We start from the raw sequence: 25,737 nt of genomic DNA on the forward strand, positions 1-25,737 counted from the left end.
GGGGCATAATATTTCAGAGTTAATAACAAATATAATTTTTTAAAAAAAAGTCAAATCTTGACGGCAGGTGTTATTTTTCAGGAATGAACCCAACAACTCCAGAAGCAGAAGAAAACCTTAAGTCTTGCCTCTCGGCTGATATCCAGCCCAAGAGCCATCTCTCATCTGGTGTGTGGAGGCAGCCTAAGGATGGTAAAGAATGGGGCGAGGAGTATGTCACGAAAGACCACCCAGATAAACTCAAGGACGCTGGCCAGGGCAGACACAGCTCCCTGGAAAATGTTTTATGTGAAACCTCTTTAGCTGGTAAGTCCCAAGGGAAAATACAGGCTGAAATTTTGAAGAACAGGAAACCTACAGGCTAGAATCCTTGCAATATAGGTTCAGGGGACATGTGAGACCACCTGCTCTCTGGTTTCCTTTTCTTTCTTTTTTTTTTTTTAAAGATTTTTATTTATTTATTTGAGAGAGAGAATGAGATAGAGAGAGCATGAGAGGGGGGAGGGTCAGAGGGAGAAGCAGACTCCCCGCTGAGCAGGGAGCCCGATGTGGGACTCGATCCCGGGACTCCAGGATCATGACCTGAGCCGAAGGCAGTCGCTTAACCAACTGAGCCACCCAGGCGCCCTCTGGTTTCCTTTTCTGATGAAGGCTAAAGCCTATAGAGATGAGGGGACTCACCTGAGGTCACATGGCCAGCTTGGGACCAGCACCTCAATTCTGGGTATCCATGACATTTAGTAATGCAGTGCTTTGGGGGAAAGAAAGGGATAAAGTTGGTGGGGAAGAGGGCAGCATTTTGTGAACTATGTAGTTAGTGATGCGAAATCTTCAAAAAAATGTGCGTCTTGGATCAGTAGTCTGCCACCAAGATATCAAACATTGCAACAGGGTCCGTCCTCCCTCCCTCCTTCCTCCTTCCCTCCTTTTTCCCTTCCTTCCTCTCCTTTGTGTCACAAATTGCTATTCCACACTTACTATATGTCGCATAACAGCATTTCCCTCCAACCACTTTGCGGAAGGCAATTTTTTAAAAATTAATTTTTACTATCAAACACACAAAAAATTAAATAGTACTAAAAGGTTTATTATGAAGAAAAGAGCAACCACTTTAAATTGTTTGCACAGTTTCTTGTGGTACTTGCTTCCATGTTTTAAAACAAGTTTATGTTGCTGTTTTTTTTTTTTTTTTTAATCCGTAGTTTACTGGGGGATAATTTACATACAGCAAAGTTAACAAAGCTTAAGTTTAAGCTCATTGACTTTTTATGTATGTATAGTCCCTTGTGATCACTACCTGCATCAAGATATACAATATTTCTGTTACCCCAGAGAGTCCTCTCATGCACCTTACCACCTGAAGAACCACTATTCTGACTTCTGTCACTGTAAATTAGTTTCCTCTGTTCCTGAACTTCATACAGAGGGAATAATACAATGTGTACTCTTTTGAGTCAGGCTTCTTTCTCTCAATATAATGTGCTGTGTGTAATTCATTCAGTAGTTCATTCCTTTTTTCAGTCATTGAATAAATTTACCACAATTTGCTTATCTGTTCTCCTGTTGATGGACATTTGGCTTGTTACCAGTTTAGGGCTATTATAAGCAAAACTGATATGAATATTCTTGAATAAGTCTTTTTTGGATGTCTGCCCTCATTACTCTTGGATGTACACGTAGGAGTAGTATCTCTAGATTAGGGGAGAGGATTATGCTAAACTTTGAAAGAAAACATCAAACAGTTTTCCAAAGTGATTGGGATGTTTTATACTCCATCCAGTAATGTCTGCGAGTTCTGGTTGCTTCACATCCTTCCCAATATTTAGTATGGTTAGTCTTTTTAATTTTAGCCATTCTCATGGGGGGGTGTACTGGTATTGTAGTTTTAATTTGCACTTGCCTGATGACTAATGATGTTGAGCATCTTTTCATGTGCTTATTAGTTATTTGTACATCTTCTTTTATGAAGTGCCTGTTTAAGTCCTTTGTCCAACTTTTAAAGTGCATTATCTTCTTATTATCAATTAGTAGAATTTAATATATTTTGGATATGAGTTATTAGATATATGTGTGGAGAATATTTTATTCCAGTATGTGGCTTGCCTTTTCATATTCTTAATAGTCTTTTGATGAATAGATGTTCTTAATTTTGGTGAAGTTAATCAATTTTAAACTTTTTATATAGATTGTGACTTATGAGTCCTTCTAAGAGATCTTTGCCTATCCCAAAGTTGTGGAGATACTCTAGTATGTTTTCTTCTAAAATCTTTATAGCTTTAGCTTTCACATTTAGATCTATTACTTACCTTTTTTTTTAAGATTTTTTTAAGTAAACTCTATGCCCAATGTGGGGCTCCAACTCATGACCCCAAGATCTAGAGTTGCATGCTCTACAGACTGAGTCAGCCAGGAGCAACAATCTATTACTTACCTTGACTAGATTTTGATGTATGGTGTGAGGAAGGAGTCCAGGTTCATTTTTTTCCCATACGGCTGTCCAGTTGCTTCAGCACCATTTATCGAAAATATCTTTCTTTCCATATTGAATTGTGCAAAGAACGTCAGGTGATTCACATATGGGTGGTTCTAATTCTAGACTCTGTATTCTTTTTATTCCAATTAGCATAGAATTTACAACTTGGCAGTATTTAGTGTTCCAATCAAAGAACATGGTTTATGTCTCCCTTTATATAGGTCTTCTTCAATTTTTCTTAGCAATGTAATGGAAAATCTCTCATTTACATGCTTCTTCTTCTCCCCTCTCCACCTGCCAAAGCCTTTGCCCTAGAGTCCTCTGTCATCCTATTCCATTCTGGCCCATTGCACCGCTGCTATCCTGGGACTTCCCACTCTTCTTAGGAATTCCTTTCATAGTTCTCCTACCTTAGATTCCCTTTTGTTTGTTTTTATCTTGTGTGCCTGTTGGTTTCTTGGTTTACTCCTTGTTTGATGGAACCCATCGTCCAGTAGCTTCCACGTGCTTTGGTGATAATTTAGGTGAATATAAAATAATTTTCCCTCATCATTTTGAAGCAATTATTTCATTGTCCTCTAGTTTCTAATGTTACTTTTGGAAAGTCCAATACCATTCTGATCCCCAGTCCTTTGTATGTTACCTGAGTGTTCTCTCTGGTAACTTTTAGGATCTTCTCTTTACCTTTGATGTGCTAATGTGTCACAGTGTTGTGAGAGTCTTCTTCATTAATTATGCTGAGCACAGTGGGCCCTTTCCTCTAGAAATGTGTCTCCTGGTATTTTTTTTCTATTATTAATTTGATAATATCCTCTCATCCATTTTCTTTCTTTTCTCTGAAATTTCTACTAATTTGATATTGGGTCTCCTGGATTGATCTCCACTACCATCATTTCCTAGTCTCTTTTTCTTCAAAATGTCTCCTTCTTGTTTTGTTGGGGGAGTGGGGAAGAAGGCAGGAGATCTCCTTGACTTTATCTGCCACCCTTTTATCTTTGAAAAAATGCCAAAAATTCCTCCTCCTCCTCCTCCTTTTTCTTCTTTTTTTTTTTTTTTCTTTTTGGAATGTTCTCTTTTCTTAAAAAAAAAAAATAGCATCCTGTAACTATTAAATGGCCGGAATGTTTTTCTCATATATCTTTGAGGATATTAACCATAGGATTTTTTTAAAAGATTTACTTATTTATTTTTTTATATATAGAGAGAATGTGTGAGCAACTGGACAGCCTGTGGAAAGACCTGGAGAGAGAAAGAGTCCTTTTTTTTTTAAAACATTTTATTTATTTATTTGACAGAGAGAGACACAGCAAGAGTGGGAACACAAGCAGGGGGAATGGAAGAGGGAGAAGCAGGCTTCCCACTGAGCAGAGAGCCCGATGCGGGGCTCTATCTCAGGACCCTGAGATCATGACCTGAGCCGAAGGCAGACGCTTAACGACTGAGCCACCCAGGCCCCGAGAGAAAGAGTCCTTAAGCAGACTCCCCGCTGAGCAGGGAGCCCAATGCAGGGCTCTATCCCAGGACCAGATCATGACCTGACCTGAAATCCAGAATCAGTGCTTCACCAGGGTGCCTGGGTGGCTCAGTCAGTTAAGCATCTGCCTTCAGCTCAGGTCATGATCCCTGGGATGGAGGCCCACATTGGGCTCCCTGCTCAATGGGGAGCCTGCTTCTCCCTGTCCTTCTGCCTGCCACTCTCCCTGCTTGTGCTCTCTCTCCCTGTGTCAAATAAATACATAAAGTATTAAAAAAAAAAAGTCAGTGCTTCACCAATTGAGCCACCCAGGAGCCCCTTAATTATAGGATTTTTAAAAAAGTTTTGTTTCTGCATTGTCTTTTTTTTATTAATGTAAAATTGACACATAATGTTATATTAGTTTCAGATGTATAACATAATGATTTGATATTTGTATATATTGTGAAATGATCACCACAATAAGTCTAGTTAACATCATCACCATACATAGCTACAATTTTTTTTCTTTGAGGAGAACTTTTATGTCTACTCTTTTAGCAACTTTCAATTATGCAAAATAATATTATTAACCATGCTGTACATTACATCCCCTGCATTGTCTCTATTTACTCAAAATGTGTATATACCTTTTTCTTCTCTTTATTTTATGATGTCAGGTTGATTCAAATGTCTGAGGATCCTTAGCTGATATATATAAGAGAGAGGCCCTAAATAAAAAGAAACCATGATTCTATGTTGGCCAAGCTTATCAGTAAATGGACTTCACTATAGGCTAATCAGGTGGCAAATTAACTTTTTGGTAGCTGACCTCTTTATGTCAGTGTCTGTAGGTCTTTTTCCCTTCGGTTTCTTCAGTGGAAGATCCTCCAGTCTCCTGCCTGGAGAGTATAAGTCTGGCTACTGGCACTGTGGAAAGACCTGCAGGGGGAGGGGCTGAGGGGAGTCTCCCCATTCAGTATGCAAGCCTTCTCTGAGTCCCCTTGTTTTCATGTTGGAATCTCAATCCTTCCCTCTACTGTCTTTAGTCCAGACCCCAGAGATATGGGCCCCTCTAGTTTAATTTTTCCCATTTTCCCATGGATGGGGATGGGGAATGAGGAAGCCATCTGGCATGGGGGGAGGAGCCTGGAAGTTCAAAAGCACCATATATAGACTAAGTCTCCTGTTTTCAGCATTGCTCCTTATTTGTACTTTCTGTGGTAGCCAGTGCCTCCACTCCTTGAGCCTTTCTGCTTCTCAGCAGATTTTCCATGTGCGGATGAGAACACTAAGGTTTTGCGTCCTTACTCTGCTGAATTAATTACCATGCTTCCATTCTGTTTTCCATCCTCCGAAAACTTGCCAATGTCCCTTTTTATTGCTTTCAATGTCTTTTTATTGCTTTCTATCATTTAATTGAGTTTTGGGAAGGAATGGTTGACGAAAATTCCCTCTTTGATTTGTTTTTTAAAGCTAAAAGACAGACCGTGGCTCTAGAACTGCTTGAGTCAGAGAGAAAATATGTCATTAACATCTCTCTGATCCTGAAGATCAAGGCAACATTCCAAGGGTCAGATGGAAAGAGGAATTCCAAAGAGAGAAGGTATCCATGTGTTCATTGCCTTTGCTTTTCAGATTGATTAAAATTTAAGGTAAGTCGTTTATTGTTTCCAGTTGGGGAATTCTGTGACCTCTGACGAGTTCCAGAAATAGTCTTTGAAGAGAGTGTAGGCAGTGACAGCAGGTAATGCCTGGCAAGTCTCAAATTTAGACTTACCACAGATAACAAAATGAAGATAGTCTCTGAGAACTTCAGTGTCCCTGGCATGTCTGTAAAGAACATAAAGGGGGAATTAATGCTACGGTGAGGGAGACATTGCTCTCTGTTGCCATCTGCATGTTCTCCTGGGATCACAGGTCTCATGGACATAGGAGGGAATGGATGCAGTGGAGGTCTGAAGCATTAAGCGGCCATTAGATAAACGGTATGGGGCTGATTAACTCTGGACTTGGACCTTTCTTATTTGTCCTGGTGATCCCATAGTACTAGACAGTGTGCAAGTGGTGTGTGTGTGTGTGTGTGTGTGTGTGTGTATGTGTGTTGGTGCTTCCACAGGGTCTGCAGTATATTATAACAGCATGCTAGCTCCAAGATTACAACACTCCTTGATTGCTTCTGTTCATCATCTTTATATCTTCTCTGCTTCTTCTCCATTAAGAAAAGCAGGAAGGAGGAAACTCTGATTTGGTGGAAAGGACTAACCTCATGAAGACGTAATAATCCAGATTAGTTGAGGAAAAGGCCAATCGAGAAGAATGGAAAGTCTGGATTATGACTATTACAGATAAATGTAGCATTGATAGTTTAAATAGTCTATCAGGTAATAGACACCGGTGGTCCATAAATCTATCATGAATCTATCTCGGGAAGCCCCTGATTGTATTTTCCTGCTCTCTACCCAACCCCCCCCGCCCCATTTTACTTGGCTTTGTGGCTGCTGGCAAAATACCTAGTCTCTAGAACACGGTGCTCCCCCTATCTAGTGGCTGAGGTGAGGGAATATTCCCTGACAGACTCAGAAGTGGCTTGACTATTTTCAAGAATCATTTTACTGCAAAGTTGAGGTAAGCAAAGTATAGAAAACAACAAGGAACAGAAAGGGTGAAGTGACAGGGCTAAAGCTCTCACCCCTAGAGGCCTCTCTCAGGGGCCACCCAGATTCTCGCTGGTTGTTCCTTCCCCATCTGGAATCCAACTCATCCCACCCTCTCCCATTGCCCCTTCAGCCTCTGAGATGCCTCTCGGCCTCCAGCTATCTTGCCAGAGACCTGCTCCATTTGCATTAATCAAATCTAAAGGCAAATCTACCTTTTGGTGTAGTATTGCTTCCACATGCGAGATTCTAAGCCAGCAGCATCTCCTCGTCGTCTCTGAAAATTTGGGGATGGGGCAAGGGGAGAGAGAGAGAGAACTGTTTACTCTGGAACACGGTAACCAGGCACTTCATTGGTAAATTCATGAAATCTTCACAAGAACCCTATGAAGCTTACCGTATAGCTGAAGAAACTAAGGCCCAGAGGACTTTAAAACCACACAGCCAGTTAGTGCCAGGATCCGGATCCAGGCTTGTCTGCCCCTGTCCTTGTGACCTTTCCACATCACACCACTTCTCTGAGGACCTTGTCGTTTCAAAGACATCATCTGACTAACAGCAATATGTTGGGTTTCTCAGCCAGAAGCAGACCTTCTGTCTGTTCCTATTTTACAGCGTAGGCTTCCCTCTTAACAGCCGTTACGTTCTTACTTCAGATCTCAACTGATGTGTCAGGCAGGGATGCTAGAAATGTTCTCGGTTTACTGAAGCTCTCTTCTACTTGCCGTCACTTCCTCCTTGTCTAGGATGTTCTCCCATGAGTCATGACTGAGGAAGGACCGATCGTCTCCAAATCCCAAGATTTAAAAAAGTTTAAAGCTATCACACAATCCCCCATGAAAGTTAGAAACCAGTTATTTCTCATATCCGCGATAATGCTATTCATGTTAGTTATTTACTAAGCTAACCCCCTTTTTTCTTTTCATGGATGGAGATGAGAAAAGCTTTAAGTCAGTACTCTTAGGACTAATATAAAGACTTGAGTTCTGAGCTTTGCAGTGTCGCCATTTTTCCACCCTAGGCTTAGATTTCCATTATCCTCCTTCACTCACTACATTTCTTCTTTTTTCCCAAACTTTTCTTTTTTAAGGATTTTATTTATTTATATGACACAGAGAGAGAGAAAGCACACAAGCAGGGAGAACAGCAGAGGGAGAGGGAGAAGCAGGTGTCCCGCTGAGCAGGGAGCCCCATGCGGGGCTCGATCCCGGGACCCTGGGATCATGACCTGAGCCGAAGGCAGACGTTTAACCGACTGAGCCACCCAGGCGCCCCTTTTCTAAGCTTTTCTGAAGCCTCCGTGGGTTTTAAATAGGCCCACTGAACGAAATACACAACAGAGCGAGATTATTCCCTTTCTCTCCTGGCACTTTCCCCATGCAAAGATGGAAATAAGGTAGTAACATGTCCCATCCTTCCCATCATACATCGCAAGCCTCCAGCACTTTCCACCCCTGCTGCAAAGTAACCTGGGGGTGAAAATAAAACCCACCCGCACTACAACTGGACACTCAAAACTGAGGTCGCCACACCTTCTCAAACCTCTACAATAAAACTTTAGTTTCTCCCTGGAGAAAAGTAAAGCCCTCGAGAGCCTCCTTCGCATGTTTCAAGCCAGCCCTGCGCCTGGCTGAGCGAAAGGGCTGGAAACTGCAGAGGCACGAGCGGCCCGCTGAGGTCTGAGAGGAGCTCGTGGGCGGCTGTTCACTTGTTGGAGGATCCCAGGAGTTGCAGTTCTTGGCTTTCTCTGGTCTGATTCACCTAGACAGAGTTCCAAGCTCAGGATCAAACAGTCCTGTCTGTCGGGAGGGACATCAGCCCGACAGGATTGCGAGTCAGCCTACTGCGCATGCACCAAAAATGCTGTGTGCCACGGGTCACCACCAGGTGGCATATGCTTCGTCATCGGCACCCCGCAAATTTGGTTGCGTCCTGCTGCTGAAGCTCGGGAGAGAGTCTGGCCTCCAATTAGACCGGCAAGAGCTAAGTTATTAATTTGAAACTCTAACCGGGTTTTCCTTGATGGCTTTTAGTTTAGTGCCCTTGTTGTTTAAGTACTGTGTTGTGGGAGTTTAAATAACTTTGAAGATTTTGAAAAGAATAAACTACTCATGTAGTTGCTATAATTTCACCCCTAGTAAGGAATAGATAGGAAGATGGATACTTAACACTTTCATCTTCACGAAAAAGTTGCTTCTGGGAGTCGGGTGTGGCTCTAGGTAAAAAGGGAAACAGGTTCCGTGTGTGTCTGTCCTGCTTGCTTCTTTCTCCCTCTCCTCTCCATCTCCTGGCTTACCTCCTCCACATTCCTCTCTGATTTCAAATAATATCTTTTTTAAATAAAATTTTCTTCAATATTTGGTACAGAACCCACAGGCAGGCCATTGCTCTTTGTGGAACTTTTGTGTTTCCATGATACTTGATGGGAGCATTAACCTTTTGTGACCCTCACCCTGAAATCTCAAACTATTACCCCAGTGGACAGTCCAGGGGGTACCTGGACTCCAACCAAGTTACTAGCTCTCCAATTCTGCAAGGACACTGGTCACCATGTAACAGAAGGCAGCTTTCTCTAAAGAAAGAGAAAGAAGGTCAGGCCAGGTGAGGCCAGGCAAGGCCAGGAGAGGAGTAAAGAAAGAGAAAAAGAAAAGAGATCATCCAAGAGATATTACATAACCTATATGGACAACCCATCTCAAAGTCAGAACTCACCATGGCATGGTGCCCTCACATCTTTCAGTGTCACACCAGGAATATTACCCAAAGTCATGATAGCCTTGGGTGGGGAGAAATCTTTCACATCTAGACCTTTCACGGGCATAGTGTTTTACTCTTTCAGTTCAATCAGTTCTGCTTTTCTCCATCAGCTTGATGGTCTCCTCCACAGTCATCCTGTCTCCTAGCCACCCCTCCAAATTCCCTCTGATCTGGACAGGGATTACTTAGATCTTCTGAGCCCACTGTGCGGCCATAAGGGCTTAGATCGGGAAGTCCCTCCACTTGTGCTTATGGACCAGCTGGCTTCGCAAATTCGGAGACTAGTGGCACAGGAAGGGGAGGGGCAGAAGTCCGGAGTGAAGGAATCCTCGTATCTTCTCACAGGGGTTGGATACTCGCTCTGTTATCTGCGTCTTCTCTGAGCTATAGCCTCAGGGGAGTCTGCTTTACTTGCAGATGGGTTGAAGAAGCTTTTTTTTTTTTTAATTTTATTTATTTTTTTGGAGGGGAGGTTGAAAAAACTTCTTACCAAACCGCGGTTCTTCCTACTGAACTCAACAAAGGTCTGCTTGTTCAGGGTTGGCAAAGCACCCCAATTGTCCACTGATTCATTCTTTTTGGACCCTGGGGGAATGAATATCCAAGTAATTCAGCTCTCAGTGACACTTTCATCTTCATTAAACTTGTGGTCTTGAAAGCCCAAGGGAACCTAGTATCAATTCCCATAAGTCACCAAGTTAGAGCTCGAGTCCTTGCTGTAGCCCAGTGAAACTACTTCATTCTGGCTTCCATCCTCATTCCTATAGGCCCCTGGTTGCCCCACCCTTCTCCATGCACCCCCTTCCTCTGCCCATGATTCTCTCTCTCTCTCTCTCCTCTCCACCACATCCTTCTCTGACACCTCTCTTCCTCCCTTCATTTCCTCTAGGAAAAAACAAACAAACAAACAAACCGAGGCACACTGAGGAATGAGGGAGACGGGTGGGAGAAGAGGAAGGGGCTCTGTGACACTCCAGGGAGTAGCAGGCCAGGCCTGGTCCGCAGCCTCCTCAGGCAAGACTGTGTCCTTGCCCAGTAGTCCTCTTGGAAAATGAAGGGAAAGGAGCACTTTCTTATGCCCATCTCCTGAGCATTTAGGTGCCAGCTTTATTTATGTTTTTTTTTTAAGATTTTATTTCTTTATTTGAGAGAGAGAGAATGAGAGAGAGCGCATGAGAGGGGGGAGGGTCAGAGGGAGAAGCAGGCTCCTCGCTGAGCAGGGAGCCCGATGCGGGACTCGATCCCGGGACTCCAGGATCATGACCTGAGCCGAAGGCAGTCGCTTAACCAACTGAGCCACCCAGGCGCCCTAGGTGCCAGCTTTAAACAAGTTTTCCTTTTTACCTCAATCGGAGTCTCTTACTCAGTAACTAAGAATGATCAAGTGCTACCTTCATGCTGTCATCTACAGCACTAATTAGAGTAGTCTCTTTTGCATATCAAGTGGGAATAACTTTAAAATTTTGGAAAAGAGTTCCCTTAGAATTTCTACTGTCACATAAATGAGACAGTAACAGTTTGGCTTTAAAAAGGCCATTCTGGCTGGCTCAGTTGGAAGAGGGTGTGATTCTTGATCTCAGGTTTGTGAGTTTGAGCCCCACGTTGGGTGTAGAGATTACTAAGAAAAATAAATAAACTTAAAAAAAAAAAAAAGAAGCCATTCAAGTGATGTGCTCTTTATTAGTGTAATACACATTTGTGTAGGAGTCATTGGTAAAGGGGTCTTTTTATTTTAATTTATTTAATTTTTTAAAAGATTTATTTATTTGAGAGAGAGAAAGAGAGTGTGAAAGAGAGAGAGAGAAAGAGTGCATGAGTCGGAGGAGGGGCAGAGGGAGAGAATCTTCAAGCAGACTCCCCTGCTGAGCATGGAGCCCAACATGGGGCCCCATCCCAGAAACCTGAGATCATGACCTGAGCCAAAATCAAGAGTCTGACGCTTAACTGACTGAGCCACCCAGGCACCCCTAAAGGGGTCTTTTTACATCTTGAGGATATTTGCTATTAGGTCTACAATATCAAACTCAAAAAAAAAAAAAATTCCTGAATGCAGAGCTGTGACTCAGAATATTTTGAATGACTGGGAAAATGGAACCTCCTTCATATGTTCTTATAGGGTCTTTCCTCTGTACACCTGGTTTGTGTGATCCTATCTCTATTCTGTTTCAAGCCTCTTCCCTGGCTCTTTACGGTACCTTGTCCAGCAGCACCTCGATTTGCTTCATGCTCTGCAGGAAAGGGTCCTGAAGTGGCCACGCCAAGGAGTTCTTGGAGATTTATTCCTTAAGTTAACAAATGATGAGGTAAGTTTTTAAAAAATCCTTTATAAACTAGAATTACATGCATCTGTGTCTCTCTTGTCTGCTTCTCTGAATGGAGAACTTCAAATCGGTGAGTTTCAGAGTTAGGAAAACTGCTGAGATCTAGTCTAACCTCCTCACTCTACAGATAATGAAATAAAGTTCAGAGACATTAAAAGACTTTGCTAAAATCACTCGGCTAGCTAGGTAGTTGTGGATCTCTGACCCAAGTCTCCTAACGTCCAGCCCATCACTTCCCACTGTACTATGTATAACTGCCTCATTGAATATGCATGTAAATGTGTGTGTGCACTTGTGTATAAATATCTGTATCTCTGTAATGTTCTGCAAAGAAAATATGACCCAGGCCAGAGGTTGTAAACCCAAATGCCTACAGGGCCAGATGGTGATATAAATGAGTGGAAGTAGGTGGAATATGATACAATATTGGCTGTTGGGAGGTGAGCTTAAGTGGAGCACATATGCTTGTCTACAGGAAATATTGTCCAATTATTATTCAGGAAGAAGGGACTAGAGTTGCCAGATCTTCTGGTATTTTACGAGACACTGGCAATCCAGAATTTTATGTGAAAATTTATTTTAAAAATATTGTGTGGGTTAATTAAAATTGGTGTGCAAGCCAGAGTTAGCCTGCAGTCAAACTCTGTATATCAATGATGTAGCAAACAAAGTTTACAAATTATTTACTTATATGGGTGTAATGCAATCCCTCTAATACCATTTTTACTCATTTGTATTCAGTATGCTTTCTTGGGCTGAGAATTGTTGTATCCATGGGAATATAACTTTGGAAGCTGAGAATTGTTTTCCTAAAAGCATATTGCATAGATGAATAAGCAATGGGTGGAAATACACAATTAGTGGAAAAAGTTGAGAATCACTGGTCTAGACACTAGAAGGTGGGTTGGACAAAGTTCCTTATTGGATGGAGATGACAAATTAAAAGTAACTTAAAAACAAAATAGGCATTTTAATCATTTAACAGTTTAAAAATACTTTTTCAACATACGTGACCCCTCTCTGCTGTGTTGGTTTTCCACTTTCTCTCATTGAAACAGGACTATTGAGTTTTGGTTCCCAAGTCCATAGGGATATTTACCTTAAAACCAAAAAGATTTAAAAAATGAATTAAAAAACAAAAAAACATAGTAATGAACACATTACATAAATGATTAAGATAATCTCTGCAAAGTACTCCTTTTTGATATACATGACTCTATAAAAATATTAGCTGTTATTCCTGTTTCCAGGTACTTACCATGCATTTTTGTGTTTGTTTTCAAGAATAATTTCTTAGATTATTACGTTGCCTACCTAAGGGACCTGCCTGAATGTATCTCCTTGGTTCATGTTGTTGTTCTGAAGGAGGTAAGGTAACTCTATGTGTGTGCACTGCCCTTTGGTTACATGTGTATCTATAGGTCCTTGCTCATCCACCTCGGGGAATACAATGCACTCCGCTTGTCTTCCAGGCTGGGGAATGGCTCGAGGAGAGTCCCTGACACTCCTACTTGGGGTTAAAGGAGCCCACCTGAGGATAAGTGCCTGTGCTTTGGTCCTTGCCCTACTTTACTGACTCTCTTTTCTATTCCATTGGAAGGCTGCACAAAGTAAACAGGTGTTCTAAGCAGAGATCCTCAGGCTACAGCTTGTGTGCTGTATGAGGGTTTTTTCCCCCCAGGCTCAGACAATTTGAATCTGAATATTAAACTCATCCTGTGTCTGTCAGTTTATAAGATCATAAAGTGGTTCTAATCATGTAGCTTTAAGTATTGCTACTGCAATGTTATATTAGGTGCTCAATAAGCCCATATAAATATCTAACAATTCTAGTTATTTTAGGTCAGTAGGAAGAAACCCTATCAGAAGCCTAGAGTTAAGAATTAATCAAGTTTCACAGGAGGTGAGGGTCTCTTTCTTATTAATGTCTTACTTCAACCCCCGCCCCCCACTACTCCCAACCCTACAAGTATAATGCCTATCACATGTTAGCACTCAGCAAATATTTAAGAAAGGGAAGGGAAGGGAAAGGAAAGGAAGAGGAAGGGAGGGGAGGAATGGAGTGGGAGTAGAGAGGATGGAATGGAATGGAAAAGAAGGGAAGGAAAGGGACATGGAGAAAATCCAACATGTTTCCTCTGCCAGCCCAGCTGGCCAGTTCCTAGTTACACACTTTCTCCACCCTCATGAGGCTCCAATCCACCCTTAGTGCCTACCAGTAAGCCACTGTAATGAGTACTTCCAAGAGAATCTTAATGAATTCATTCAACTCAAATATAATTTATTGAGTGCCCACTTTTGTCCAGCACTGTGCTAAAAAGAGTGGGGGGCGGGAGTAGGGGGTAGTCTGGAAAGTTGGGTGGATTCTAAAGAAGTGTATGATATGCTTCCCGCTACAAAAGAATTGTTTCCTTGAGCATGTCACTCCAATGAAGGATCCAGTGAAGGATCCAATGAAGGATCATGACACTCTAGAGAAAGAAAATGCCTTGGGAATAAAAAAAACCCTCCCTGCTCTGGTAGGACTGACTTTGGGGTTCTGCAGCCAGAGTTGGAGGGACACTGAAGAGTGACTCTACCTTTCTTTCATTCAGGGTGATGAAGAGATTAAATCTGACATCTACACACTGTTTTTTCACATAGTCCAGCGCATCCCTGAATATCTGATACATCTGCAGGTAAGCGTGGCTGGGAAGCTACCAAACTGATTTTCAAGCTAAACTGCTATTTGTGGCTTGCGACTGAGAAACATGGTAAAGGGTCAAGGAAGAACCAGTGGTATTTCTAAGGAGTAATGAAATGATTTAGATTGCCGATTACGCCATTCCTACTTTGTGGTATGAAATCTCAATCTCTAAAAATTTTTGGCTCATGACGTCTGCCTTTGAAGTTCTATCTTCATTTACCAGCAATCCCCACCTCTGCTGATCCAGGATCTTTCTATAGCAGCTTCTGGTAGATTCTGAGTACTTATTCAGTCCCTTCAACCTTGTTCTACAGCCATCTAAATGTACCCCCAAACCCTTACCCCACCCATTGGCATCTAAGAAGTATCTATGTAACCTGTCCACTTAACTGCTCTCCTGACTACTTTCTTTTGGCTTGAGTTCAAGGGCCTACCATATATTGCTCATGTTGTATGTCATAGAGAAAGCATGAGGAAGTTGATAAGCTGACTTCTGCACACCATTTTTCCCACAGTGCCCAACATGGGGCTCGATCCCAGGACCCTGAGATCATAACCTGAGCCGAAATCAAGAGTCAGATGCTTAAGTGACTGATCCACCCAGGCGCCCCAATAATTATCTTATTTAATGCTTTCAATAATCCCATGAAATAGGTATCATTACCATTGCTTAGATAAGGAAATGGAGAGCCAAAGAAATTAAGTAACTTGCCCAAGTTCACACACCTCATAGGTGAAAAAAATCTAGGACTGAAACCCAGGTCTTGCGTATGGTAAAAAAATCTAGGACTGAAACCCAGGTCTTGCAAGCAGTATGGTAAAAAAAATCTAGGACTGAAACCCAGGTCTTGCAAGCAGTATGATTCTACTGTCTGACTTGAGTTCAAATTCTGGCTCTGCTACTTGTTAGATGTGTTAATGAAGATTACTTATCTTCTCTGTGCCTTGATTTCCTTACTTGTTAAATGGAGGTAATAACTGCACCTATCTAACCTAGCTGTGGTAAACATTAAATAAGAAGAAAACAAATCTGTAAAGGCATTAGTACTTGGCAATAGGGAGATTCAATAAATGTTAGCTTTCCCATATCCAACTAACATGCATGTTCCTCTACTGTACATTAGGCAATATAATAGGAAGGACTACGAGGCCAGGCTTGATCATAAACATCATCCCCTTCCAGCCTGCCTTGATCCCTGACATTCTCACCATTGGCCTGCCTCATTTAGGTCATAAGGCATTGCTTATAGGTAGTAATTGTTAGAATGATTCCATTACCTCAGAGATCTAATGAGTAGATCCTTCTAATTTTCAGAAGGAATTATCCAACATTCACATCCAACTCAAACAGGAGCAATGGTGACTATTATTCTCCCCTGGTGTGATGGACAAAGAGAACAGCAGGTTTAACCATTCAGCTTACAATTAGTATTGTTGTTCTGATTAAATGGCTACTAAACTCTCACAACAGATGGAGGCAAGGGGCACAAGAGACAAAAGTTTCATTCTAATTATGCAATGCTGCCTCCTTTTTATCTCCATCCAGAATGTCCTGAAGTTCACAGAGCAGGAACACCCTGACTATTACCTACTTCTGGTGTGTGTTCAGCGCCTTCGAGTATTTATCTCACATTACACCCTGCTGTTTCAATGCAATGAGGATTTGCTTATTCAGAAACGGAAAAAGCTCAAGAAGTAAGCTTCTAACGGTGCCGTCTAGAGGGTTGACCAAAGGTTTCTGAGAACAGGAATATAGACAGTCAATGTGGATACCTGTCAAAAGTAACCTCATTGTATGTTAAGTGGCTGAAATGCATTGACGGGGGTAGAAGAGAAGAGAGAAGAGGAGGGAAATGAGGTGGTCAGGTTGGCTACAGGAGGGAGGGACCTATTACCTGGTGGTAAAGTAATTTCCATCAGGTAGTAGGTACAATTACTTTAGAGAAATAAAAACAGTTTTACTCTAATCCCTATGCAGGCCCCCTTCCTTGTGTTATTAACCACCTTGAAAATAGTTGTTTCCCTAAGCTTGCCAGGTCAAAAAAGTGCAGTTTAAAGGCCAGAATGTGGTTTCTTTCATGAACTCAACAGTATTTATTGAGCACTTACTATGTATCTATGTACTGAGTATACTGCAATGAACAAAACAACCAAAAATCTTTGCCACGTGGAGCTTACTTTCTAGAGCTGGACAGCCAGTTAATAAATAGATGGTGTAAGTGCTATGGATAAAAACAAAACAAATAAGGGTGATGGTTGAACAAATTTCACACTAAAAAGAAACAATAAGAGCTGACTAGGGAGAATCTGGGCTTGAGAAGGAACAGAAACAACCCATAACAGAATTTCCTAATGACCTGGATTTCCTTCAACCTCATCCCAGCCCAATGAAGAAAACAATCATTTCTGTGGATGTTTGAGACGAGAAAAAGATGCCATCTCCCAAGCTAGTGCTCCTCTAATGGAGGACATCTTCCTATACCACCCTTTTCCCTCAAACTTAACTCAGGAAATTAATCAGCATCCCTATTCTTGCCCAGCATCTATGTAAACAACCTGGTTTATAGAGGACCATGGAGGGAGAAAGGGAGAGAGAACTTCACAGCTGAGCTTCAGCTGAGAAATATTGTCTCCTTATCTTTCTTGGCATAATCTGTGTTCAGAGCCAATTTCCCACTATACACCCTGAAAATTATTACTTCCATTCTCATAGGTCATCCATGGCAAAGCTGTACAAAGGGCTGGCTTCCCAGTGTGCAAATACTGGACAAGATGCTTCCCCTACTGCAGGCCCCGAGGCTGTCCGTGACAGTGGGATCCACTCAGAAGAGATACTGCAACCCTACCCTTCTGCTCCCAGTTCTGGCCCTGCTGTCACGTAAGCACTTGTTGCTATGGAAAGGTTATATGGCAGTGCCCTTGGGTGCCAAGTCATCTGCATGGGGTAGCAGGACAGCCTGGAACAGGAGTATGACCTACAGGACTCTTCCCTCCCTCTTGCTCCATCAGTCCTATATACAGCAGGCAAGCAGCTGACCCAATGGTTAGATCCCAGAGGAAGGCTAATGTAAAGGGGCAGGCCTAGAGGCTGAAGGCTACTCCTAACAATTTTATCACACATAACTACCCTCTACCTACAGCATAAGTTTCTTTGGGTTTAGACAATGATTGAGTAGAAGAAAGGGCACAAGAAGACAGGAAGGCATCTTATAGCTCCTCAGAAGGGTGGGAACACACTTAAGTTCTCCAAAAGGTGTAGTAGAGGGAAAGAGAATCCCAGTCAGGGGTCAATGGAAGTTAAGACTCTGAGAAGAGAAATAGGCCTGAGGTGATGCAAAAAGAATGCTGTTTAGCCCTTCCCAATTCCCCTTGAAGCTTCTTTAGAAAGGGATTTTGTAAGTTCTTTTCTTCACTTATGACAGCTTCTCTTAAAGCTGTTCTGTGCAGTGGATGTATTTGACAGCCTTTTAAAGTCTCTGCACACAACCCTCTAGCACATTAAGCTGGATTCTTATTCATCAAACTTCTTGATGATTTTTACATTAAGGATTAGGCCATTTATATATATTTGGAACTCTTTACCTCTGAAGGATAAGGATAAAGTCAAATTAGCTACTTTTGCAACCAGGATTTCTGGAAAGATAAGGGAAACTAAAACTCAAAATTCCAAACCCACCCTCTGTCAAATACAATTCTCACAAAAGTAATTCCTTAGACTATAATCTCTACTTTGGGTTTTATTATTTTAAGGAAAATTAGAAGTTTTAGCTACTTTTCTAAAATTACAATGAAGTAATGGGTAGGCAACTGAGATTATTTCAATTTTTAATCACTCCAATTTTTAAAATGCCAATTACAATCATTGTAAGGAGTATCTGATCAGTAAAGCAAAATAAACTGTTTCCTCTTTCTGCCTTCATCTCTTAAAACTGAACATGTATCACTGAAAGACAGAAGTACAAATATGGAGAGAGAGATTCCATAATCATCTTGGACCTATGAGACATTAACCTTTCTATAAATAGAGCCCAGGAAGATTTTCTTCCTATAGAGAAAATCCCACAAATCCTGTAGGGGAGAACTCCATACAGAAAAAATACCTTTCCTGGGTAGAGAGTGAGAGATAGGCAGGAAGAGAGTGTTTACTTTGTGGGTCACTTCAGGTTTTATAACAACAATAAAGCTATCTTCTTTGAAGTGCAACAAATAGAGCCCCCCAAAATGAAATCCCTAGAGATTATAGCCAGATCAAAAAGATGGTTGCCATTGCACTCTATGTTGGGAAAATGGCCAATAAAAAATTTGTTTTCCAAGTGAAAAGATGATTCAAGTTAGGTCTGTATTTCATTTTATCATTTCTTTTCACCTTTGAGTGTGAGACCTCATTTCATCTTAAGATCACCAGAGAAAGATACTCAGTATTTGCATCTGTTTTTTCTTTTTAACACATCTGCCCTTTTAACGCATTTTTGTGGTAGAATTAATAAACTATAAATAAAAGTTCGGGTCAGTGTGTAGTCATGCACTCACATCTGCCTGGCAATTACCTTCCACCAGAACTGGCAAATCCCATCCAATCTGATGTGTATGCTACCCTAATATCCTATGTAAATTATTCATTACTCATGATTAAACATGTAATTGGGCTTATTTAAAGTGACAGCCTTTTCATTTTGGTGGTTGTTTTTGTCGGCGAAAGTCTGAGACGACTTCATAGAGCATGCTCTATAGCCATAAAATTTTTTAGTTTTTTATTATGAAAACTCCAAATATATACAAAAGTAAAGTGTACAGTGTACAGTGAACCCCATATACCATCATCCAGGTTCAGCAGTTTAATTGTTCTTAAGCGTGAAGATCCGCAAGTCAGACAAGAGTTCTTTCCATTATTTTGTACCATACTGCTAGGGCAAAAAAAGGAGAGCAGAGAAAATGAGGTACCTTGGGGCTCTGGACACGCGGTGGGCGGGTCAGAGCTTCCACGTGCCGAGTGATGACCGTCCTTGGCTGACCTGCCATCTCTGTGCACAGCCTCCTTGCTCGGACGGATACTCCGGTCCTCTGCTTTACAGATGGCATTTTCACCCTCCCACGTGGGCGACCGGGGCTCATGGGGACTCCCTTAGCTGGAGAAGCCTGTGGAGCTTGGTAGGTGACGCACGTAGGCGCCGGGGGGGCGGAGAGGAGAGGAACTGGCAGTTCTGCGCCTAAGCGGTAGCTGGCAGGCGCGTGTTGCTCCCGGCCTCGAGCTGCGGGGAGAGGCCTGCACTAACCCGCCGTAAGCACACCTCTTCTGTTTTCTGTTTCCCCTTTAAAGACATTTGATGGCCCCAGTTAAGAAAAGCCAACAACAGCAAAGCCTGATGGAGAGCATGCAGCCTGGGAAGCCCAGTGAGTGGGAGATGGAGGGCAGAAAGCACGAGAGGCCCGAGAGCCTCCTGGCGCCGGCGCAGTTCTGTGCGGCCGAGCAGGACGTGAAGGCGCTCGCCGGGCCCTTGCAGGCCATCCCCGAGATGGACTTCGAGCCCTCGCCCGCCGAGCCGCTGGGCAACGTGGAGCGCTCCCTGCGCACCCCAGCCGAGCTCCTGCCCGACCCCCGCGGCTTCGTGCCCGCGGGCTACGAGGAGTTCGAGTACGGCGGCGAGATCTTCGCGCTGCCCGCGCCCTACGACGAGGAGCCGTACCAGGCCCCGGCCCTCTTCGAGAACTGCTCGCCCGCCTCTTCCGAGTCCAGCCTGGACATCTGCTTCCTGCGGCCCGTCAGCTTCGCCATGGAGGCCGAGCGGCCCGAGCACCCGCTGCAGCCGCTGCCCAAGAGCGCCACGTCGCCGGCGGGCAGCAGCGGCGCCTACAAGCTGGAGGCGGCGGCGCAGGCGCACGGCAAGGCCAAGCCGCTGAGCCGCTCGCTCAAGGAGTTCCCGCGCGCGCCGCCCGCCGAGGGCGTGGCCCCGCGCCTCTACAGCACGCGCAGCAGCAGCGGCGGCCGCGCGCCGCTCAAGGCCGAGCGCGCCGCGCAGCCGCACGGCCCGGCCGCCGCCGCCGCGGCTGCGGCCGCCCGCGGCGCGCCCAGGACCTTCTTCCCCCAACAGAGGTCCCAAAGCGAAAAGCAGACCTATTTGGAAGTAAGGAGGGTAAAGTAAAACCGCGCCCAAACCCACAGCGCCGGCAGCCCCGGGCCTAGATCTCCAGGGAGCAGCCTGGGCTCCCCTAGCGTGGAGGGGAAATCGGGCTGGCCGGAGGGGGAGCGGAGGCAACGAGGGAGAGCCCCGTCGGAGGCTTGTCGGTCAGGTGCCCCGGAGGCGAGCAGGAGCGCCCGCTCTGCAGTGCCAGGGCACGAGGGCGTGTCCTGCGTGCGTATGTATGACGGCAAGGAGCCAGCAGAGAAGACGGACTCCCAGACCTGTCTGCACCGTCACCACCCTGCCCCACACCTCCCCCGTACAGAGAGTTAGGGGCGTTCTCCCTCTTGCTGCTTAAGCCGTGGCACCTCACAGTTGCACTTCACATTCAGAACCCTGCACGCTAGTCCCAGACCTGTTTCGTCCTCTGCCTGGCCAGGCGCACCTTCTCGTGGAAGTGTTCAAAATACAGAACCCCGCCGTGTGCCGGCCTGCCCCTCTCCCTGACCCGCACTGGCCTTGCTTGTAGCTAGGGAGGAGGCAGGTTGCCCCGACCCACTGTGGACTCCCTGCAAAGTCTGCGGCAAATGTGACTGGGAAAGGGTGTCACGTTGCTTTGCAGATTCCACTGGGACAGAGACAACACAATATAGTCAAGGAGGCGTGGACTCGCAAATACCTTCTTTGGCGTCCGTATCAGTGTTTAGTATTTTGATGTCCAACCTTGCTCTCTGCAAGCCTTGGGACGTTTAAAGGGGTGTTTAAGTACATATCCAGGAAAGGGCTAGTAGTTCCTGAGCAAACAATTTCTCTGCATGTGATTGGAACAACGCAATTTCTGATCAAGCAGAGAGTAACAGGATAGCTCTGACCTCTGCCACCATCCTTTCTGTTTAACTTCGTTTTAAGAGTAGTGGTTACGGTTTACAGGGCAGCTCTGCTTTGGTACATCTTGAAAATGATATAGTCTAGGACTAACTTGTATCAAGCTCTGGAGACCTTTTGCCTAGACTAAAGGAGGTTTTTCCAGGAATAAGGGCCCTATAATCCACCTATTCCCATTTCCAAGCGAGTGGGGACAGACTGAGGATCACTGACTCCTTTCATTCATTCATTTTTCAGCAGACACTGAGCTAAGGACTGAGGGTTCAGAAATGAATGGCACCTAAGTCTCTGCCCTCCAGGACCACTGGCTTGTTGCAGGAAGGAAACACAGAAACACAGAATTATAATAAATTGTGGGAACACATGGGAGGGGTATCTAAACGCTGCTGGGGGTGATGGTGGACAGGGCCTCCTGGATAAATTGAATGTCTGAATTCAATTTTAAAAGCTGCCTAGGTGAAGAGTGAGGCAGGGAAATATGAAAAAGGCTCATGAGTCTTTAAAAAACAGCAGGGTGATGCTTTTCCTCTTGAATACTGTGCCAGGTAGGACTGGTGGCCATCAGGCCAGAGGAACAGAAAGGGGCTGGGTCATGAAGAGTCCTGGAGCTGGTAGCTAGCCATCTAGACTCCAGGAATCAAAGTCTGACTGGTTCCTGAAGAGGGACCTTCGTACGCTCTGCTAAAGTTGCTGAGATTCCCCAGAGTTCTGAGATTTTTTTTCTGGCTTTGATTTGCAACTCTGAACTTCACAAAATTCTGTTAGGCAAAATTTCTTAGGCAAATCAATCTTAGGCATGTGTCAAAGTTAAAAAGTTCACTAAAAAGGGAAGTAGGTAGGAAATAATAATGCCAATTCAAATTGACTTGAAGTAGGCAGAGATTAACATATAAAACCTTCTAACTAGTATAGTCTATGCTGCAAAGAATGCTTTTATTTCACATGTTCATAAAAGTCTTCCTCTCCCCCAGTTAATATGTGAAAAAATGGGAGTTCAACAATTGACAGGAAAAAAAACCAATCAGAAATAACAATATATCTGAGAAGCAAACGATGAGTAAAATATTTGTGGCTATTTATCAGACATACCAGATAACAATAAACAGTATATTAGGTACTGTTAATCAGACATCCTGGACAGCAAGTTTCATCCCCTACAGTGTCAGACATGAGTCAAGTCGGTTCAGAAAGTGACACTAAGGAGATGTCAAATAGAGGTCAGTTAAAAGAGGCCTTTTCTCTTTCAGTTATCGGTAAATTTTTCAAGCATGTGAATTTTTCACACAAAGTTCACCTTATTATTTCTGTTTTTGGACAAAAACTTTTTCTTTCTAAAAATTCAGAAGGTGTGGTTTGTTGGGAATCCTAGAGAGAAGGTGGAATGCAAAGTCCAGGTGGGCAGAGGCTGTGTGTGGGTATGTGTGTGCATGTGTGTATGTGGGCAGGCATCTGTACGTGTATATATGTGTAATGTGTGCGTGTTTGTATGTGAGTGGTTGAGGTGGGAGTGAGATGGGGTTTTGGTTGCGAAAGATGAACCCTTCAAAAGCCCTATCTTTAAAGGTGTCAGCTCTTTCCTATTGAGATGTATAAAGCTCCTACTATTTCATCTCCTTAAATATACTCTGTGTATCTTCCACCCCTGCCCCTCAGAGCCAGCTAAACCCTGTCTCTAAGAGTCAGGAAAGAAGGCAGCATGCTTTGGTGCAAAGAGCACCTACCCGGGTGTCAAGAGATCTGGGTTCTAGTCCTGGCTTTGCTGCCAAATAGCTGCGTGCTTTTGGACAATTCACTTGGCATCTCTGTACCTCCAGTTTTCTCATCTGTAAAATTAAGACAATATATACCTTACCTAATTCACAGTGTTGTTGTGGGCATCAGGCCAAATAAGATAAAGTATGTGCATATGCTTCGTAAAGTATGGAATGCTATACAAATGCAAGATATTATCAAGATCATGATTGCACAGAGAGATTTTCCTTAAACTTAATATATTTAGTTCCTAAACAGTCCCTAAAAGCCCAGTTTTCAAAATGTGGTCCTTAGACTAGTGGTAAATGCATTCATTAACCTGGGAGCTTATTGTAATTGCAGAATTTGGGCCCCACCCCAGACCTACTGAATCAGAGTCTGCATTTTAGCAAGATTCCCAGGCGATGCATATAAACATTAAGTGCAGGTGGGCAGGACCATACCTTAAACCACTGGTTTTTAAAATTAAAGTGTGCATAAGGATTACCTAGACCTAACTCCAGAGTTTCTGATTCTGAAAGTCGGGTTGGGGCTCAGGGCTGTACATTTTAAATAAAAGCCCCAGTTGATCCTGTTGCCCCAGGACCACACTTTGAGAAACCCCACACTAAGCCATCAAGATGTGCTCTCCATAGTTTAATAATGAATCTTAGTAGCGTCTTAGAGGACCTCTAGATCTGCTACTGTAACCCCAGGTTAAATTCTCAAAGTCAAACCCATGTTTCCTGAAAAAAAAAAAAAAAAAATCTTCCCCACGCCTCACTTCACTGTCAGCAAGCAGTCACCCATCCAATTCATGAAAGTTTCAGGGTGGTTTTTGCTTTGACTCCTTGGGTTCTCTTCTTAGGTTCAAAATGAAGCAACTAAATTATTTTAGGTTGCTTTTAAGTCTCAGTTACCTCACAGTAAATATTTCGTTTATATGGACATAAATATAAGTGCATATCTATTTTATTTAGCACATCTCACACTTAGAAACTAGAAAGTTCACAGAAGATAGAGCCTTATTTTTTATTAATTTTTACCTTACACTGCACATACCACGAATTAAGAATGCCAAAAACTATATTGAAGTTGTATTTGCAGGTTGGAAGTGTGTGGCGGGTACACATAGACACATGCACGTACGTGCCCATATAGACACAGTTGGCATCTACTTCTAAACAGATCTGACCCCGCAAAACCTCCTTCCCTTGTTTATGTCTAAAATGGAGAGTTAGGAACATGAGTTTAAAACTAGCATTACAATGAAGGAACTGCCTTATTTTGTAGAAAGAGAAACATTCCCAGAGACGAGAGGGGCCCCCTACTTGTTTTCCAGCAAGACAGGATTGGTGCCAGAATAAGAAGTTAGTCTCCATGGCCTTTAGATACTCGCTAACTCCCCTTATGTCCTGATCTTTAATTATTTTTATACCATAAACCTACTCTAAGACTGTTTGCCTTGATACATACAAAATACTTCTGCACTTAGCAGATTATCCTCTTTTCAACTTCTCATTTCTTAATTAGCCTAGGTTTGCTTTAGTTGGAATAGGGTGCTCACCGTTAGTCTGTGGGGTGGGAGAGGAAAGTGACAAAGTTAAAAAAAAATTGTCCCAGTCAGGATAAGGTTAACTTTGGAAAGAGTAAATAAACATCCCTCTTTTGTATTTTCAGGAGATGCATTTAGAAGACACCACCAGATTCTGTCCAAAGGAAGAAAGAGAAAGCGAACAAACATCTTTCAGCGATCAAAACCCCAGGCAAGACCAGAAAGGGGGCTTTCGCAGCTCCTTCCGCAAGCTCTTTAAAAAGAAGTGAGTAGCCCTTAGACAAGACAGCATTGTAATTCATTTCCCTTTGGGCTAAGTCTGGAGGTTTTAACAGTAATAAGGTTTAAGTAGCCTGGTTTCACACAACAGCTTCAAGCTCAGTGCCTGCAGCCAGTAGCCACGAATCCCGAATCCCATCAGGTGAAGAGTTCTCACTGTAATCTCCTAGAGTAAAAGCAAACTCAGCCCTGTCTCTGCCTCTTTTAGCTCCACTTCCTTGTTCCCAAAGTCATGTGTCTGAGAAGAGTAAGCTGAGGAGGTCCCCAGGGTAATGAGCTGGTGACAATCAAATCCTTTTAGACGGGGAGGCCTGGGGTCCACTGTTGGAGTTGGGTGTAATGGATGCTCCATCCAAATCTCCCCACCTGTGGAAAGTTTTCCAAGGCATCTCAGCGTTTCTGCCTGTAGGAGTCTATAGTTACCCTGGATAACTATATGTTTATAGTACATGTTTATTGGGACTTTTGCTAGTGTTTTCCTTAGCAGAAATGATGGAATGGATTTGACTTGGGCCCTAGTTAAAAAAATCACTTTAATGGAGTTTCTGTACTCCATAGGAGGCCAAAACAAGACATTTCCCTTCTGTGGTCCTTCTAAGACTCTAAGTCCTTGTTGTAGGAAATCACCTACTAGGCATTTTGGCCAGCACTTATCAGCACTGTCTTACAGACTGGGAGATGGTGGCCAGACCCCAGCATGAAATGTAGGGAAGAGAGATTTAAGCATTTAGCATTTGACCTGAGAGAGATTCTCCAGTCTAGCCTTTGCCTGCCTGGGAGACTACTGTCTCTTATTTCCACTGGTCCTCACACCCCACCTC

The 25,737-nt window shown here is 43.4% G+C and overlaps 1 protein-coding gene across 1 annotated transcript in view; it reads left to right on the forward strand.

Annotated features, from left to right (window-relative positions):
* Positions 1–25,737, forward strand: part of ARHGEF33 (Rho guanine nucleotide exchange factor 33) — a 77,969-nt gene that overhangs the window by 44,464 nt on the left and 7,768 nt on the right. The window contains exons 9-17 of the mRNA XM_035000965.1: positions 82–306; positions 5,403–5,532; positions 11,511–11,643; positions 12,946–13,029; positions 14,256–14,339; positions 15,894–16,042; positions 17,061–17,225; positions 19,665–20,469; positions 24,763–24,902. Of these exons, the coding sequence (XP_034856856.1) occupies positions 82–306; positions 5,403–5,532; positions 11,511–11,643; positions 12,946–13,029; positions 14,256–14,339; positions 15,894–16,042; positions 17,061–17,225; positions 19,665–20,469; positions 24,763–24,902 (1,915 nt within the window). The remainder of the gene's footprint in view (positions 1–81; positions 307–5,402; positions 5,533–11,510; positions 11,644–12,945; positions 13,030–14,255; positions 14,340–15,893; positions 16,043–17,060; positions 17,226–19,664; positions 20,470–24,762; positions 24,903–25,737) is intronic.

This window comes from Mirounga leonina, unplaced genomic scaffold (assembly GCF_011800145.1).
Source record: "Mirounga leonina isolate KUSES-001 unplaced genomic scaffold, KU_Mleo_1.0 Mir_125, whole genome shotgun sequence".
NCBI classification, from domain to species: domain Eukaryota; kingdom Metazoa; phylum Chordata; class Mammalia; order Carnivora; family Phocidae; genus Mirounga; species Mirounga leonina.